Source organism: Argiope bruennichi, chromosome 1 (genome assembly GCF_947563725.1).
Source record: "Argiope bruennichi chromosome 1, qqArgBrue1.1, whole genome shotgun sequence".
Taxonomy (NCBI): Eukaryota; Metazoa; Arthropoda; class Arachnida; order Araneae; family Araneidae; genus Argiope; species Argiope bruennichi.
The window spans coordinates 127,012,504-127,025,930 of record NC_079151.1 but is presented as its reverse complement, the minus strand read 5'-3'; the positions used below and the strand labels follow the sequence as shown (position 1 = coordinate 127,025,930).

Sequence of the window (13,427 nt, the reverse complement as noted above, 5' to 3'; positions counted from 1 at the left end):
TAAAAATTGATCCTGCAGAAGTGTGCAAAAAGTAATAAAATGTTTGTCTATAAACCCAAATTGTATTCTGCTTTGCAGAAACTCAAATTGCTCTCTCACTAATTGCACTCAAAATCAATCAAATTTTAACCACTTTTACTCTTTTATCAATATTAAAACGTTTTGTTCTTCTGTGTCGAAATTTAAGGAATTAGGATTCTGCTAATAATTAGCACAGTTTGTATATGAATTAGAAAGTGAAATTACATTATCGGAAGAAAACGGGTAATTTGATCAAAAACTACTTTTTTAATTTTATGATAACATGAAACTCGATTCCATTATCCTTTTCTACTTTAAATCTTTAATTTTTTAATTCGAGTATGAAATTGAAATGTTGAATTTTAATACTTTTCGAAATTTTTTTCATTTTTTTTACATTAATTTCGAAAAGAAACTAAATGTATCTATATTAAAATATAATCACTGTCCCCCCCTAATTCCATAAATGGAATGTTTCGTCGCATTGACCACATTAAAAGCGAAAGTAATAAACTATTTCTAAATAGGTTGTTAATTAAATTAAACTATTATAAAAATATTACAATAGTTTCATCTCTAAACGTATTTTAGTAAGAAAAAACTTTCTGTAAAAAAAAAAGTAGATCAAGAAGAGAAGGTCAATCCATTTCATTCCAGAAGATTTAACTCTTTTGTATCTAAACCCAAACTGGTTTTGTTCAGTTCTTTTTAAAAGAGGTGGGAAAATTTAAAATCCTCATCAACAACGAACAAAAAAAAATCGAAGTCAAATAGTGGATTTTACGCGCTTTCGGATTGTTTTGCATAATTATTTGAATAGCCGCACCCAACCTAGATATGTCAAAGAGTCCTTGAAGATAGCATGGAAGTGTTTGTATATAAGAGAGAGAGGAAATCACTTTCTCATCATCCCAGTGTGAGCCCCTGATCCAAACAACAACCATGATTGCAAAGGTAAGGTGCATGAATTAATCAGTTTCTGTAAAGTAAACTTTTTAGATAAATATTTGGTTTAATAGAGAAACTTTTTAGTATTAAACGTTCAACATTTTAGTGAGGTAAATATTTTTCTTTAAGGCCAATCCATTCTTTTTAATAATTTGCAGAAAAAGTGAGCGAATTGATGAAATAATTTATAAACTCCGTCAACTTACATTATAACTATCGAGAGTTTAAAGGTATTTATCAAAAAAAATAACTTAATTATTTCAAAATCCTGAGACAAAGAAAAGCAGTTCCAGGCCGAGCCATAATGATTTGTAATGAGCAGAAAAGCTTGAAAATAAATAGGATGAACAAATTTTAACAATTTAGAATTTAAGAACATTGAAATTAAATAGAGTGATAAATTGCATACATAACAATTATTTTATTATACATGAAATAAAATCTGTCACACGAAAATATTTTTTTATCCCAATCTTTTACTACATATCACTATTCTGGCGATATTTGAATGTGCATCGCTACAAACCGCGAAATGTAGTTATTTCAAGATATAAGATTTTTAGCTAGACAAACTAAATTAAAAATTAAACAATAGAAAATTGCAGAAAATAAATATGAAACTGGTATTAAAGCTTATTATAGAATAAATGATAACATCAACATATGAGTGGTCTATGTATTTGGAACCGAGACTTTAATTCGAAATAATATCATTTTTATCCGATTTCAAAGTTTAAATACTATCTTTTATAAGTTAATTAAACCTGGTTTTAAAACAATAGAAATAGCAAGTATAAAATAATAATTTGTATAAGATCAAAATTCACAATTTCTAAATTCTTTTATTTCCTCAGATTGTCCTTTTGTGCGCTGCTTTTGCAGTTGCCATTGCCAACCCCATCTTAACCACTTCCATCATCAACACAGGTGTCAGTACAAGCGCAAGATCCCAAGACGTGAGTATTATTTTTTTTTTAAATAATGCATTATTATTTGCTTGCTTTTATTTCTTTACTTCGAATGACATGGAAACATTTTCTTCTATTTTTTTGTACAATTAAGTAGGCGTTTTTATTATGGCATTGTATATGATTTAGAAAGGCGCATCGATGCTAGAAAATTGACTTATACCCAAACTTTACATGAATGTGTAAGTATTAATAGACATAATTTACCGCTGAAAATATGTAGGTGTGATGGGTTTTAAAACATCGGTCCACTTAGATAGATTAATTGTTTTATTTCTTGGTTTTACAAAGATGTCTATGATGTTTTTTACAAGTGATAATTCTTCATTGATGAAGAAGGAAGCACATGTGATTTTGTTAAGAACGATCTTTTTCCCCTCCTCGTGGTACATTGAAAATTTGCAAAGAAATTCTTCTACGCAATAATTCCATATGTGGTATTCTTAAAGAATTGTCTCATTTCAAATTCAGGTTCCAAACCTTCTTAGCTGATGTCTCATCGAACTCTGGTTTCTAATCCTCATCGACGAGTGCTGAGCGCCCTCTTGGGGGATTAAATGCCCACATATATGCACTAATAAAATTAAACTCTGCAGATGAATGAAATTGGTCAGAATATGAATAAAATTAATCAGTTTCCTCATTTTCTTCATCTCCTGATATGTCTATATTAATTCTTACTTCTACAAAATCTAAATAAAGGAATATCTTAATATACACGATTGCACTTTGATTACATGTAATATGAGTAATAAATTATTAAATATTTTAAATACTGTAACTTCTATCAAAATTTTATGGGCATGGAAGCAACGATTCAAATAAAATGTTCAGACAGATTCTTTAAATGAAACTTCTTTTCAGGGACTGGGCAATTACGCTTTCAACTATGGCATCGGAGATGGCTTGGGTGCCACCAATGCCAGGGCTGAAATCGGAGATGCCGCCGGAAACAAACAAGGAAGCTACACCATCACCGACATTGACGGCAGAGCCCGAAGAGTCGACTACGTCGCCGATGCTGCAGGTTTCAGAGCTTCCGTCAAGACCAACGAACCTGGAACCGCCCTCAGCGCCCCAGCTTCCGCTGCTATTGCCAGTCCCTATGCTCCACCAGTCGCCCCAGTAGCACCCGCTGTAGCTGCCCCTGTTGTTGCTGCAGCCCCTGCTCTGGCTGCAGCTCCTCTTCTTGCTGCCCCGGGCGTTTCTTCTTACAGCACCGTTATTGGACATGGAGCTACCCTCGGCCTCCCTCTTGGAGCTGGACTTTTGGCACCTGGAATCGCCAAGACCATCGTTTGGTAAACGAAGGTGAGAAAGATTCCGATAAATAAAATAAATTCTACATCCAAATTTTTCTTTTAATATTAAAAATTACAAGATTATTTTTCCAGTGATATAGCATGATTTAGATTGGGGACATATTTTATGAGACAGATTTAGATTGGGGACATGTTAGCATGATTTAGATTGGGGACATATTTTATGACAATATTTCTTATAGTATAATCTTCAATAGGAGAAATAATTAATTTTGCTCAACTGGATGGATTATAATAGCTCAACGGGAGGAATAATTAATTTTGTCCTCTATCTTTTACTTATTATTTTTTATTAGTTAATAATAAGTAATTTCATTATCATTTACATTAATTTATTTTTAATACTTTTTAATGTAAGTTAATGCTCTACTTTTTAGCTAATTCATTAAATTTACTAGTATTATTCATTCATAAAATTTAATAAATTATTAAAAAATAAAGAACTGTATATGTACAGCAGTGTCTTGCTTTTTCAATATCTATTAATTACTATATTGTATTCATATTGTAATGTATTCAATACTATATTGTATTGTTGAATTACTATTTCTATTGCTTTTATCATAATTACATCTACTTTTATTCTAAATATTTTTACGGAGTGTTATGCTGACTTTTTTAATGATGTGATCTTTCATACTGCTTAATTTAAATAATATCAGAGGCTTTAATTCTATCATAATTAGAAATAATTTATTTTGAACATGAAATATTTATTGCACTCAGCATAATTAATAATTCGACAATCATGTTTGCTTTCTGATAATAAACATTTATTTAAACTGCCTATCATTGATAATTATAGTTATATGCACAATTTAACGAAATCATATTTTAAAAGATGTGATAAAATATTTTTGTGAAATGTTGTTCACTGTTGGTTTGAATTTTTCTATACATTTCTAATTAAATAAATTCTGATAAATGGTTATTAAAATTTCGATCTTACTTTAAATAAAAACGTTACGTTCTTTATTCCATTTTAGATCCTTCTGACCTAAAGCAAACATCATACAAATAGAAATTAAATGGAAACTGACCAAAGGAAAACCAAATCTTAACCACTTATAGGTACCACCATCTTTCCATTAACGGGTATCAAGAGTTGGAATAAGCTTCATGTGCTTGGTCTTTCATGTAAATAGTGTTGGCACAAATAAAAAAAAGATGCTAAAATTTCTTGTATTTTTAGTAGTTCACCATTCACTTTCCAGAAATAAAAGACAAATATTTTAATTTATTGATAATTTTTCTTGTAATGTTTTCAATTAAAATCAATCAATTCTCTTCGAAAATTCTGGATGTTTTTGGATATTCCAACAAAATGATATTTTTTTGCATAGCAGGAGAGCATATTCTCTAAACATTTTATATACATCTAACTATCACGAGATAATTCGAAATTTCAGTTCTGTTATAATGAATGATCTATAGTACTAGTGTAATAAAAGACACTACTATGAAGAAATAGTAAAAATGTGTGGCTAGAACCAAAAATTAAAAATAAAATGTTTTTCAAAGAATGCTAATTTGAATGAATACATTGCTAGAAATAATCAAAAATATCTAATTTTACGCTAGATTAAATTTCGTTTTCAAATGGGTAAATTGCCGATGCGCATGTTGACAAAAGCAACACTTAGAATTCTTATATATATTTTTCCAATATGTTTCTATAAATCATCTTTCTAAATGAAAATCTTTCAGCTCAGTTTTTTGTAAAGTAATTTGAGCTTCTATATAAGCAAAGTGGTTTCTCTGGCTTATAAATGTAGACCTAATCATTTTTGTTTCTTAAAATTGTAGACAGAGGTCTGAATTAGTCTGATAATTGGAACTATATTTCCATTAAATATTTATTTATATTTTTATGTACTTTGCTCTCCTGTTTTTCTCTTAAGACAGAGATAAACGAAAATATTTTGATTGGGAATTATTTAATTTATTGTTCTTGTGGTGAAAAGCTTATAAGTCAGTTAACAGCTACGCGGTAAGAGCAATTGCTTTTGTATTGTGGTCTTGTTACTGGGCTGCAAAACACAAGGTCCCAGGTTCTATCCCCGCTCATTCCAATTTGCTACATTCTATTTCAAGAACAATGACCATAATTCGAGAATTTAAAACTTTTGTTTCCTAAAATTGGTTTGAAAAGTTTGAGAAATCAAACAGTTAGATATCTTAGTTGATGATTATAAGATAAAAAGTTAATCTTAAGTTCTAAAGTAAATTTCACAAATTTTTTACACTGGACAATGAAATTTGCAGGATTTTTCATCTTAAAGCTGAGACTCAGAAATAATAAATAACTTTTATAAAATGTATAGAATAGATGCTTATATGTTGCTAATGAATGTTCAGAAAATGAGGATATTTTGTTAAAAAACACTAGCTTGATGGTGCTTAGTAAAGCTGAGGAATGAAACAGTTATATAGCGAATATCAAAATGTCAAACTTTTGGTAAATTTACTTCAAGAAATATATTTTTCTTTATGAAGCATTCATGATATTTGTATGTTTTACAAATATATATGTATGTAAAATGTTATATGTTACATACATATATGTATGTAAAATTATTATTTTACTTTTTACCAATTTCCTAGTTTGAGAAACCTGAACTGTATTTCAAGACATGATTTAAAACTTATGAAATGTTTTTTTGAGGAACTGCATGAAACATTTGAGACATAATAGCTGAATTTCAATTTTTGAAAATATCACATTTCCTTTAAACAGACTATTTATTTAGCTGAAATTCATTTCTTTCCGTACATGAAAAGATATTCTTTAAAATTACTCAATAATAAACAATTAAATTTATTTATCATAAATAAATATGAATTATATCATTTATTTTATACAATTGAGAGCTTAACAATTTAAAATTTATTTTAATTAAACAGACTACACTTCCAAATAAATACTAGAAATGACATATACAGGCAGATACCATATATATTATTTAATTTATTATTTCACAATGAATTTCTAAAAAAAATATATATTTAACAATCTGTAGTTTTAATAAAATGAAATATAAACTTTTACTTTCTCATAGCAATACAGAATAAGAGGAAAGCAATTGTCAATTCTTAAAGTTATAAAAATTTATAACTATCAAAATGGTTTAAGAAAATTGGTCTGTGCCAAAAATGTGAAAAAAGACTTCAGGGAATTTAACCGTTAATTGGCCTAATAATATTTCAAAAACAGGTTTATCCAAACTTTAGATAAAAGCTCTGACATTGTGATTTTCGTATTTGTGGTTAGAAAAAATATTATACAAAAAGTGTAATGTAGCTATAACGACGTCAATCGTAACAGTTTAATAATAAATATATTAAAATTTATTTATAAATATATAAAAATACTTTCGTAAAATGTCGCATTTAATAAAACACAAACATGGTTTACTTTAAAAGGACACAAATAGTTGTTGCTAAGAAATACTGTCAGAAAGCATACTCAGAAAATGATCTCCAAATGTTTAAAAATGTACTTCAGAATTTAAATTTGATCTTTTTCCAGGAAATTAAATTATAATTATTCAATTTTCAGAATTTTTCTATAACAAATATTATTTTGCAAAATGAGATTTTAATATTACATTTTTTTAAAAGGTTTAAAAAAATTGTCAAAAATGTAGGAATGCGATTATAAAGCAGTTTAATATTCCGGTGTAAAAGACTACGGTAAAACTATGGAAATACTAGATTATTATAAACAGGAAAATTTATTATTATTATTATTCATTTTAGGATAATTTTTTAATTTCAATTTCGCTTATTTTATATTCACATTCGAATTTTTATTTCCATCATGAAAACACAAAGCATCCATTTCATCTTATAAACTGATTATACTTTATATAAATTGGTTTTCTTTCTATAATTTGTTTCAACTAACATTGTTCTAAAATAAAAAAAAAATAGTTTGGGTCATGTGTTGATTAGATTAAAAATACAAATTTATAAATTACTGATCCTAATTATTAAAAAGATATTATGCCATCAATTTATCTCAACAACTAATTGACATTATTCGGTTATTCAGATACGAACTTAGCAGATAAAGTTAAGTATAAGAAACACTTACTTGATTCGTATTATCTTAATTCATATGATTCAAAGATATTTTAGCAGTCATTAAAGTATTCGAATATTTATAATGACTCTTAATCATTTTTTATTTCTTAAGAATGAGATCGGGAGCGACAATTTCTTTGTTCAAATAATTTCTCTGTCGAAAATAATGAACTATCTAATCAATATTGTTACAACATTTTTCTACAAATACCATCAATCAATCGTAATAACGCAGTGCATTTAATTGCTAGTTCAGGAGCTTACTTGATGTTTAATCCTCTAATCTTTTTACTTGTCGGCGACTCAGGCTACTCTTACACACGACTTCCCTGCAGCTTCAGAGTGCCTGTCTTTTATAGTTCCGGGAGGCTGGACTAGAATTTTCCAGACCAATCAGGGTGTACCTCTGTGTATATCGGGTCTTAGTGGATGGATCGTGAAAGCTGTCGAACTTTCCATCATTATCCATTTAGTCGTCAAATTCGTCGCCAAATGGTCGCCAAGCTCAGCATTCACAGAACAGATCTGACAATTGTTTTAACGGTTTTTCCTACGATGACACTATTCGTGCCGGGTAACAAAATTACAGATTTGTAACAATATAGTATTTATTCTCTGACTGTCGGTTCTAGTGGTCCTAGGAATGGCAACGGTGCATTAAATAACAATAGCAATAGCCTGGATTCCAGATGCCCGGGAATCACCAAGACAGCAGTGGCTACAACAGCAATAAGCAAAAGAGCAACTTAAAAAAAGATTAGGATCATAAATTTGAATGAAAGGCTATTACCTGAAATGAATAAATTTCAAAAGAATGAGATGTGTTTTCAATTACTAATGCTTTTTTTTTTTCGTCTAAAGGCTTAGAAGGTTTAGAAGTTTTTATTTTACTTTAGATTTTTATACTATTTTCAAATGTTTTACTATCATTTGGTTTTATTTATTTATTTTGAACTAACGCGAGAAGTACTACAAATAAACCTCCCATTTCTGAATCATGGCTAAGTATACAAAAAGGACAATCCTCAATTCTTATTTTAGATTTCCAATATGAAGATATGTGGACCTTGTCTGGTGTGCAGACAAGGAACATTGACGTGACTGTCAGATTGCTTTTTAAACAACTTACTTTTAACGATTTTTTAAGCAATAAAACTATGTGTAAGTCTGTTAATAAGCAAAAATATTGAATTTTTCAGCCATATTTAAGGGTCCTCATGTATTGCTTTATTTAAAATTCGAATAGAATATGTTTGTACTTACTAATTAAAAACTAAGATCTTATTATATAATAGATTTCACAGTTTACATTGAACTCATACATATACTAAAAATTTCTATATTACCTAGATAAATTTAAACTAACTGTAATGAACGAAGTGCAGTATTTAAAGTATTTAAAAAAATAGTAATTTATCATTCTAAAAAAGATCAATTATATGACATGTAACACTATCGCACAAATAAAATAGATTTTGAATTTTCAAATATGGAAAGGTCTTGACGCCAAAAATACCTTTCAAAAAACTTCATTCAGAAATGGTTCTATTTCATGATGCTTAGAGAATTTGACACAAATAATTTGACTAATGACATTTAAAGAAGTGGTTAAAAACTTTAAAACATTAAATACAGAAGTCACATTGAAAATTTCAATGCAATTTTTTATTTGTTTAAAAATTGAATTAAGCATTATAACTAATATTCAATTAATAAAAAAATAATAACATAGTTTGTGCGATAATCAACGTGAAAAAATGAGCAACCACATTATCAAAATTAAATGATATAAAATGTGGTTATAATCAAAATTCTGGCTAAACTTTAATTTGAAAAATTATCGCAATATTTCATCATTTTGGGAAAATAAAAATGTATGCGGAAGCAAATTTTATTTCAAATTTTATTATTAATGCCATAAACTTGTTATTAATATCATAATTTTTTACAATAATCCAAATTTTGTTAGTAATACAAAAATATAATTAAAGGAATGTGTCTATAATTTTACTGGAGGCACATAATCATCAATTATAAGACATAAATCATCAATGTGTAGATTTTTTTTGGTTCAATCGACACATGCATTCCATGTGCCAGGATTCCCAAACTGTTGTGAGATTTTTATAATAATTTGCCACATGGAGCAATAAAAATTGTTAAATTCAGTGTAATCAGGTTCTAGGATATTTTTAAACGATTTCCCGGCAGCTGATAAACTGATAAATCTTTGGGATCAGTAGTCAGTTCCATTATTTGATGTTTATTGATCTGAATCTGATAAATCAAAATCTTTTTACCGTTAGTTAAATTAAACCTAACATTTAATATAAACAATTTCTAAAAATCAGCTGCATATATAGTTCTTGAAATATATAATTGACTTATGAGTCTCCAGCATAATCTTTTAAAGCTTCACTAAATTTATATCCACTTTTAATTTCTTGTATACTAAATATAGAGAAAGTGCTCGAATTGTCAAATTGTCATTACATTTGTCTGTGAAAACGAAAACTCAAACAACGCTTAGGGCTAGACAGATGAAATTTGATTTATGTTCTCTACCCCGAAATTGTAGATTTCTATCAAGGTTTGAAAAGAATCCATTTAGAAAATATTTGTCTGTCCAGTTGTTCGGATATAAGTTATGGCAACGAAACGGGAAAACCCAGATGAATAAAATTTGTTTTAGATTTCACATCTATATTTTAACATCTAAAGTATTGATGTGTCCAATTTGGAACCAAATCCACTAAAGGATTAATAGCCCATTGGTCTTTATTATCGCATGTGTGCAAATGAAGCAACTCGTAGACTCATTACAACAGTGAAATTCTATCTGTAACCTTATAATCTACAACTGCAGTTTCATGTCAAATGTTTTGCAGTAAAACTGAAAATAGGCATCTAGATTTTATAATCAATACACACATATACAACAAAAATACTTTACATCAAAGATCTACAAGGGGGTGTTCAAATGAAAAGGTACGAAACGACACTTTGGGTATAAATGAAGACTTTATTCAAAGTATGCACCATAGGCCTAAGCACAACCATCCCATTGATTAACGAGCGGAAGGATTCCTTGTTTCCAGAATTCCTGTCACCGTGACACGACTCGGTCCTTCACAGCGTCCTTGAGTTCCCTGTCCTAGTTGAAGCGTTTCCCTTTCAGATGTTTTTTCAGGAGACCAAACGCATGAAAATCGCAGGGCGACATCTCCTGTTTGTAGGGCGGATGGTCGAGCTGCTCCCACTTGAACTTGGCCAATTCTGCGTGTAGGACCCTGGAGCGTTATCATGGAACAGAACCCCACCCTCCAAGAGTAGCCCTGGTCTTTTGTTCCTGGTGGACCTGCGTAGTCTTCGGAATGTCTCGTAGTACGCATCAGAGTTAATGATTGCAATGTGAACGCCATCCTGTCTCCACATGAACGGCAACGTCAATTGGTCGGCGTTCATTATAAGAGCCTCTGCTAACTCCTGCACATGCGGGCCCCCACTTGCTCCGATCTATGCCGCAGATTCCAATCCTTGATGTCTCTTTACGTTCTCCCATAGCGGTATAGGTAAATATGTTAACGGTTACGTTGTTACAACATTTCGTACCTTTTCATTTGAACCCCCTTGTATATTTCATATTTATTTTACGCCTATTTCATTCAATAATCTATATATTGGGTGAAAAAGATAAAATCTTTATTAGAAAGTGTACGAAAAATGTTTGAGGAATCCACTCTACTCTAGCTTGCAATCAAATGATGTAGATATTTTAATATCGGGTACGCTTCTGTTGGTTTTCAGACATTTTTGATACGAAAGTCTTTAATTATTGGCAAGTTGTATGAAATGATTTTTTTAAAGTCTGAATATTGATCTGCTTATACATTTTGTTTCCTTTTCAGCTGTTTTAATGCTTTCAAGCAATCTGAAAAGAATAAGTACATTTTTCAAGCCATTCTTTAATTTGTTATTGGATAAAATTGGATTTAATTTGTTATTGGCCGATCTATAAAACACACATATGAAATTTATCTCCATTTTTATTAGAAATGACGTGACGTAAAAGATAAAAACTGGCAATGACTGGAGCATGTATTTTAATCACTGAAATCAGCGGGCCAAGTTAAGACAATCCTACATAAATTTTTGATATTGAAATGAAAAAAATTTATATTTGATAAACTAGCGAAAATTTGTAAAAATTAACATATTGTTATATCTTGAGCTGATTGAAATTCATAATTTGATTCATGGAAATATAATTCGAATATTAATTTCTCTGAAATCCTGCATTAGAAAGTTTGTTGAATATGATTTTCTCGTTTGATATCTTTCACTGTATAAGGCTTAACTTCTGTAATTTCGTAAATTTATTATTTTATAGTCGACTATTCCATAATTAGCATGATGCAACATAATGACTGGTAAACTATTTTTTGGTTTCTCTAAAAATAATCCAAACGAAGATTGATTCCAGAGCAGTTAAATTTACACATCAACAGTTAATTATACCAGAAATGTCTACCCTCAAGAGAATGTAGAACAAGGTTGCATGCAATTATCATCTGCTAATTGTCGTTCTTTAAATATATTCAGAGAGGATGCATCAACTTAAAATTCAGGAAGAACACAGATAATTTTAATCACGATTAATATGTCAGTAGTAATATTCTTATTTTTGTAAAGAAGTGAAAGTTTAATAATTGTAAAAACAGTGAAAGTATAACAGTTATAAATGAATATAAATTGCAACTATCCCCGGCTTTCATGAACTCAAGATATTATCAGTCCATTTTTATAAGATTCAATATGAATTTCAATAAATGTGTGGAATTTTCTTAAAATAAATGTGTATTGCAAAATATAATCAATGTGTCTAGTTTTTTTTAAGCCATTTGTTTTCTTATAATAAATTTATTTTTATTTGTTTTCTTATAATAAGCAATCGCAGTAAATAGCAATATCTATTATGTTTCTATGATTGCTGTCTATTATTTATTGATAGTAGAAGTAATTTCACTTTGTATTTTGCATATTGCTCCACTTGAGACATCTGAATACAATTCTTTGTTGTTTTACTGAGAATGACATGAAAAATTACATTGTGATTTTTGAAATATAATGTACTTTATTCATTTTTAAACAATTTTCTCATTGTTTGCTTCATCTAGTAGAATCCCATTTTCATTTACTGAAAAATAAAAACCCTTTCGTATTGGAAGAAATCGGAATTGAAATTTCTTGTGCAATGCACACACACAGATTTGTATTGAATAAGCTAATTTATTTTTCTTCTGGTTTCATAAATGAACATATTCGCATTTCTCTTTTTACTGTCATTCCAAGGCTGCAAGTGCTACAACTCTTTTCTTTAAGCATATTTTAAATTATTTGAAAGAAGTGATCTTTTACTGTTTTCCCTCGAAGTCGCGAATTCGAGCACACGAGACCTTTCACGATCCAGTTTGGCTTTTAAGTAAAAATAATTCATTATAGAATATCAATGTTTTCTAACTGCTTTGGAATTTTTCTTTTTAACTTGGGACTTTCTTTACTTTGGAAAATAGTGTCTTTCAATTTCCGCAACTCTTATGTTGACTCATGTTTCAAAACAGGCTAGGATATTTATCTATTTAGTGCTGAATTAATGATTTCCAGTACGCTTTCATGACATTCAATGAGTGTATTCCACTCTTATTCGTAATTCTCGTTTGAAATTTGAGCCGATTACAGTAATGAATCACTACATTCTTAATGCAACACGAAAGATACTGCAATTTTGAGATATTACTCAAGTATATAACCTATATTCGCTAGATATAAATCAAGGAATGGTATTTGATCAAGGTAATTAGAAACAAATACAGATAACTAGGCAGTGGCGTATCTAGGTACTTTGTAGCTTCAAGCAGTGCACATTATGTGGTTCCTCTTTCAAGAAATTGGTCAATGCAATTTCACATTTCACTATACTTTTACATTAATCAACATCTTAATGATATATTTTGGGTATTTTTATTGTTAATTCGATATTTTTATTTTCTTAATATAAATATGTAGTGATATTTCTTAATAT

At 29.3% G+C, this 13,427-nt stretch overlaps 1 protein-coding gene across 1 annotated transcript; it reads left to right on the top strand.

Annotated features, from left to right (window-relative positions):
- The first annotated feature begins 891 nt into the window (after nucleotides 1-891).
- On the top strand, nucleotides 892-4,495 carry LOC129977135 (adult-specific rigid cuticular protein 15.7). Its single transcript, XM_056090536.1, has 4 exons — nucleotides 892-975; nucleotides 1,824-1,925; nucleotides 2,802-3,248; nucleotides 4,246-4,495. The coding sequence occupies exons 1-3, from the start codon at nucleotides 964-966 to the stop codon at nucleotides 3,240-3,242; spliced, it is 555 nt and encodes a 184-aa protein (XP_055946511.1). The 5' UTR covers nucleotides 892-963; the 3' UTR covers nucleotides 3,243-3,248; nucleotides 4,246-4,495.
- The last annotated feature ends 8,932 nt before the right edge of the window (nucleotides 4,496-13,427 follow it).

Bases quoted from the DNA above. Each gene is read 5' to 3' on its own strand.
- LOC129977135 (XM_056090536.1), top strand. The intron at 1,926-2,801 runs GTGAGTATTATT...ACTTCTTTTCAG, and splicing joins CAAGCGCAAGATCCCAAGAC to GGACTGGGCAATTACGCTTT.